This window comes from Austrofundulus limnaeus, unplaced genomic scaffold (genome assembly GCF_001266775.1).
Source record: "Austrofundulus limnaeus strain Quisiro unplaced genomic scaffold, Austrofundulus_limnaeus-1.0 Scaffold33, whole genome shotgun sequence".
In the NCBI taxonomy this organism is placed as follows: domain Eukaryota; kingdom Metazoa; phylum Chordata; class Actinopteri; order Cyprinodontiformes; family Rivulidae; genus Austrofundulus; species Austrofundulus limnaeus.
Genome location: NW_013952435.1, coordinates 1258497 through 1264701, shown reverse-complemented (window position 1 = coordinate 1264701; position 6205 = coordinate 1258497). Strand labels below are relative to the sequence as shown.

General features: G+C 40.2%; 1 protein-coding gene across 1 annotated transcript in view; it reads right to left on the bottom strand.

Moving 5' to 3' along the window:
- The window catches only part of sptlc3 (serine palmitoyltransferase, long chain base subunit 3), a gene marked incomplete in the record, with an annotated part of 37863 nt that overhangs the window by 11169 nt on the left and 20489 nt on the right, over nt 1-6205 (bottom strand). The window contains 1 exon segment of the mRNA XM_014005954.1: nt 1546-1672. Coding sequence (XP_013861408.1) covers nt 1546-1672 — 127 coding nt within the window.

Here is a 6205-nt window from a genome sequence, read left to right as displayed (position 1 = left end):
GGGGGGAGGAGGGGGGTAAAAACAACATAACATTCGGACATCTGCCAAAAAGCACAGGGCCCATTTTGTAAATTACTCCTCTCTGCGAAGACAAGAGGCCATGTGGGTCAAAAACCTGCTGTGAGACGCAGGAATCGTCYGGGTGGGCGAGAGCGTGTGGCTGTCAGAGTCAGCTCAGCATCACACAGAGATGAAGGCAAAATCTCTGAAAACGCCTCTTAGCTACCACACCAAACTTTAGTATCTGTACATCCAGCTCACAAACAAMCTATTTTGTGTCTGCTAAATCTGTCTAAAGTGGAGCTGCAATGCTCCTCATTGTAACTCCACAAGCCCCTCTGTTGTGAGGTGTGTCTCGATCAACTCGTTTTGAGGCTGTCTCTTTAAACCCAGGTGAAAGTAACTCATTACTCTTTTTTTAGAATATAAAGTGCCCGTGACATGCCTAGTCTTCAAATATAAAAAGTCAGAGAACATATTTAGGAAAATTGGCCTAAAACACACACTTTAACCCATTTTGTCACACAACTGTCATATTTTCCTTTTCTAAAGTGAAACAGGAAGTGACATCAAAGGGGAACTCTTTAAGAAAGAAAACTCCCCGGTCTTTGTTTATTAAAACAATATTTTTTGAACTCTGACTCTTCTTCATCTTCTTCTCTTTTAGGGACTAAAATGATCTAAAGAAACATCAGAAAATTCCCTACAGTCTGTGTTGTTAGCCGTTGTAGCAAAGCTCTGTTTACATGCAGACGTTTTTTTACCMTTTGACATCACTTCCTGTTAATTCACAAGCAAACATCTTAACAGATGTTCATCTCTGTGACGTGAAATTGTTTTTGYTACAWGTTATCCATGTTATCTTTCCAAAAGTGCATTCACATTTATCACAAAAATTTGATGTCACAGGCACTTKAATGTTTTTCCCTGTTTATACCTTCTAGTGTTGCTCTTGCCCYGCCCACTCTCACCTGCTCCTCGTTCTCTCTCTCTGGTTTTATCTTTAAATAAAATCACAGCGTTACAGTTTGTTTAATGGAATTTGATGGGATTAGAACTTTACTTTCCCACATGATAGCACATTTTAATTTCCATTAAACCGACTAGACAAACGCTGCCTGAGCTGCACTAGTGTCTTCGATGTGGACATGACGGGCGCTTTGATTTYTGCTTTATTCGTTTCACCTCTTTTTAATTTATTACACAATCAAACGCTGAGTCAGCTACACAAGAGTTACGGCTTCTCTCCTTCCTGTGTGTCTGATGTAATTAAAGCAGTAACTTCTCAGGGATAAGCATTCCTCACAACACTTACATGAAAATGCTCATGGACTGCACAATCTCCCCCCCCCTCCTCATCACTGCAGACCCCTGTAATTACTTCCACATTTCCTGACTAAGCAGCTGTTTGTATTTTCCTGCAGGTCCAAACTCTCGATGTYAACTTCGGCGTTGTCCGCTGGTTAGGTTTCGCAGTCCTTTTCGCAAAAAAACTCGTGAAAAGTGTGCAAATTCCTCAGGTGAGAATCTCAACAAAGCTCATACCTTCTGTGCTGCTGTCTTTTCCCGTGATGCACTTCATGGCTCGTATGATCTGCTCCGTGATGGCGGGGGACATGGCCGAGGCGTAAACTGCACTGTGAGAATGACGGCGCAGGTAGTCCACCAGCTCCTGCAACGAGTCAACACGACATTTCAAATTAAACGCAGCCCCCCCGTCGATAAATACCACTCGGAGGGAGCCTGCGCTCTTAATTTGAAGGGGAACCATTGAGAGAATTTGTCAGAATGAGATTAATTCTGCCAGCCGCTGACAGAGCGAGGAGAATGTCAGGTTCTGGTCATGGCTGGGCTCGGGCCTGGAGCTGTGATGATGAGCTGCCGCACAGAGGCGATGACACGTAGCCGGAGATGATGTCCACCACTTCCCCTCACCGCCATCTGTCCCCGCTGGGCGGTGGTGGCTGTGGCCAAGGGATTTTTTTTTTTGTGGAAACACTCGAACGTATCGAATAAGAACTCTGGAACAAACCTGACATCTGGTTTTATTTAGGCTGGAGGATTTTCACAGCTTTGTGGTCCTGGAGGATTTCAATGTGACCAAGATAAGCCAGTTAGGAGAACATGTCTGAAATCCATCTCATGCCTGGGGCCCGCAGTGACAACTCTGGGTGTTTCCTGAGCCGCACAGTGGTCACAGCGCTGGTGTGGGGTATTTATTCAAAAAGCCACAACGTGGAGAAAAAAAACGTCCCGGGCAGCTTGGACCCGTGTACAAACCCGACTCATGTATTTGTGTTAAACGCTGACTCAGCATTATTGATTTCTGTACATATTTTTGTCTAAATGTTCGGCTCATTCAGCAGATTGATGCTGTGACTTTTGCTTTTTGTAACTTTTATGCTTTTTTAAATATTTAACCTAATTTGTAAATATTTTCCTCATAAAATTAAAAAGGTTTGTTCTCTTTGAAACTTTCTTCAGCAAATTTACTCATTGATCTTCTTCGGCTTCTTCTAGCATTTAACATTCAGCTACTTTTGGCTTCTTGTTGACTTTTTGCTTTGTTCAGCTAGCAATTTACTCTGTGGTGCAGTTCTGCTGATGTGCGTGCTTAGCTCGCCTTTTGCTACTTTTGTCACAACTAACATTCTCCTGTTTAGCAAGAAAATTGCTACTTTTAGCTTCTGATCCACTACCTTTAGCTTTTGACTAGCTTTTTGCCACATCTAGTTAGCTCTATGCTCCTTTCATATTTTAGCTAGCCATGCTACAGTGGTTTGCAAAAGTATTCATACCCCTTGAACTTTTCCATATTTTGTCACATTACAACCACAAACATAAATATATTTCACTGGAATTTAATGTGAAAGACCAACACAAAGTGGTATACAATTGTGAAGTGGAAGCAAAATTTTACATGAATCAAAACATTTTTTACAAATAAAAAACTGAAAAGTGCGACGTGCAAAAGTATTCAGCCCCCTTTTCCCTGAGTGCAACCAATTGCATTCAGAAGTTGCCTGATGACTGCTAATGACTCAAAAGGGTCCACCTGTGTGTAATCTAACCTCAGTACAAATACAGCTGCTCCGTGACGGCCTCAGATGTTGGTTAAGAGAATATTGGGGAGCAAACAGCATCATGAAGTCCAAAGAACACACCAGACAGGTTAGGAATATGGTTTTGGAGAAGTTTAAAGCAGGCTTAGGTTATAAAAAGATTTCCCAAGCTTTGAACATCTCACGGAGCACTGTTCAATCCATCATCCGGAAATGGAAAGAGTATGGCACCACAGTAAACCTGCCAAGACAAGGCCGTCCACCTAAACTTACAGGCCGAACAAGGAGATCACTGATCAGAGAGGCAGACAAGAGGCCCATGGTGACTCTGGATGAAATGCAGAGAGCCACAGCTCAGGTGGGGGAAACTGTCCACAGGACAACAATTAGTCGTGCACTACACAAATGTGGTCTTTATGGAAGAGTGGCAAGGAGAAAGCCATTGTTAAAAGAAAACCATAAGAAGTCCCGTTTGCAGTTTGCCAGAAGCCATGTTGAGGACACAGCAAACATGTGGAAGAAGGTGCTTTGGTCAGACGAGACCAAAATTGAACTTTTTGGCCACAATGCAAAACCCTATGTGTGGCGGAGAAAGAACACTGCACATCACTCTGAAAACACCATCCCCACTGTAAAATGTGGTGGTGGCAGCATCATGCTCTGGGGGTGCTTCTCTTCAGCAGGGACCGGGAAGTTGGTCAAAGTTGATGGGAAGATGGATGGAGCCAAATACAGGGCCATCTTGGAAGAAAACCTGTTGGAGTCAGCAAAAGATTTGAGACTGGGGCGGAGGTTCACCTTCCAGCAGGACAACGACCCTAAACATAAAGCCAAAGCTACAATGGAGTGGATTAAAAAAAAGAATATTCATGTGTTAGAATGGCCCAGTCAAAGTCCAGACCTAAACCCAATTGAGAATTTGTGGCAAGATCTCAAAACTGCTGTTCACAAACGCTCTCCATCCAATCTGACTGAGCTTGAGCTGTTTTGCAAGGAGGAATGGGCAAGAATTGCAGTCACTAGATGTGCAAAGCTGGTGGAGACATACCCTAAAAGACTTGCAGCTGTAATTGCAGCAAAAGGTGGCTCCACAAAGTATTGACTCAGGGGGGCTGAATAATTTTGCACATCGCACTTTTCAGTTTTTTATTTGTAAAAAATGTTTTGATTCATGTAAAATTTTGCTTCCACTTCACAATTGTATACCACTTTGTGTTGGTCTTTCACATTAAATTCCAGTGAAATATATTTATGTTTGTGGTTGTAATGTGACAAAATATGGAAAAGTTCAAGGGGTATGAATACTTTTGCAAACCACTGTACATTTAATCTAAYGTCCAATACATTTAGCTAGCATTTTACTTCTTTTATCTAGCCTTTTGCTACTTTTTGTTTCAAGCTAACATTCTTTAGAATTCATGTTTAGCTAAAAATTTGCATCTTTTGATCTGTTACCTTTAGCTTTTGACTACATTTTTAGGTGCATAAAGTTTCTAATTAGCTTTATGCACCTTTAATGTTTTAGCTAGCCTGTTGCTACTTTTAGCTAGCCTTTTGATTCTTTTAGCATCTAGCTACCTTCTCGCTATTTTTATTTTTAACTGTTTTGCTGCATTTACCTTACAGCTATCTTTAGCTACATTTTAGCTAATGTTTCGCTGTTTTTAGCTAGAGTCTTGCATGTTTTAACTTTAAGCAATTTTTCGCTTCTAGTAACTTTATTTCTACTTTTACATTTATAGCTAGCCTTTAGTTAAAATTTAGTTACCTTTTTAGTAGAATTTTGTCTTTAGTTAAAATTTAGCTACTTTTAGCTAATGTTCTTCATTTATTTGCTTTCAGCTAGTCTTTAGCAACTTTTATCTAGTTTTTAATTATTTTATCTTTTAGTTAGCTACTTGCCATTTTTATATTTAACTGTTTTGCTGCTTTTACCTTATAGCTATCTTTTGCTAAATTTAAGCTAATGTTTTGCAGTTTTTAGCTGTATGTTTAAGCTTTTAGCTATTTTTAGCTTCTAGCTACTTTCTTGCTACTTTTACCGTCTAGCTAGCATTTTGTTAAATTGTATTTGAAGTTTTATTAATTTTTACTAGAATTTCACTCCTTTTGGTTTAAATTTTGCTGCATGTTTTAGCTTTTAGCTATTGTTCTGCCTTTTTATTTTTAATACCATGGTTTCTGTGTCTTCAGTTCTTCATCCCTCAGCTGTAAAATCAGTTTTTCTATGATGTGAGTTTAACTCATGTTTTGACTAAAGGATAAATGAATCATACTACAATATTTGTGAGGTTGGAGTGAAATATGAGGACCTTTTGGAGCGTATTTACTTTGGGCACGCTCATAAAATAGCTGTAACATGACTGTTTTCCAGAACACATCTGCAGGAGCTTTTCTTGGTCAGCCCATTTCCACTTAATGCACGATTTGGGGCACCACAACAACAAATATGTCAAATCTTAAGGTTTTCACTCTCTTTTCCTGTCAGGTTTTTTTTTTTACAACAGCCAGCTGTCAAACCAGGCAGGGTGTTCATACTTCAAACATTATCATGCTTGTTAAAAGTCATCCTGTTAAATCTGGAGCGCAGTTCCGCTGCGTGCCACAAGAAGGGGCTGGCCCTCTGCCAGCGTTACCTTCTTATTACGGCAGAGAAAGGAAGGCTCCCCTCCTTCACTACCTAAATCAAACAAGTCCGTTTCCTCGCTTTCTAATTAACAGCCACCAAACCAGAGCGGTTATGTACTAAAGTGTACTTTTTAATGGAGTAAGGAGGAATTAAAAAGGCCCAGAYTTGAAGCTTATGGAACATTTGTTGGACACGTGGGGGCTACAAAAGAGGTGCTGCGTGACGGATTTTGACTGATTGACTCTGATTCATCCTTAGAAGCTCTCCCCAAAATGCTTCCTAACATTTTCCGACTTCCAGCAGCTCATTTGAAAATGATTCATACGATGTGCTTTATTTATCTAAATGAGGCCAAAACGACGGTCAATTCATCAAAAAATAAATAAAAAACACATTTAAATATCAAAATTCTAACAGAAGATTGTTGCTGAGTAGAGGAAACAGCACAAAGACTTACAGCCTACAGAAAACCTTTTACAAGTTAAATTTAAGACTTTTAAGACCTCTTTAATGC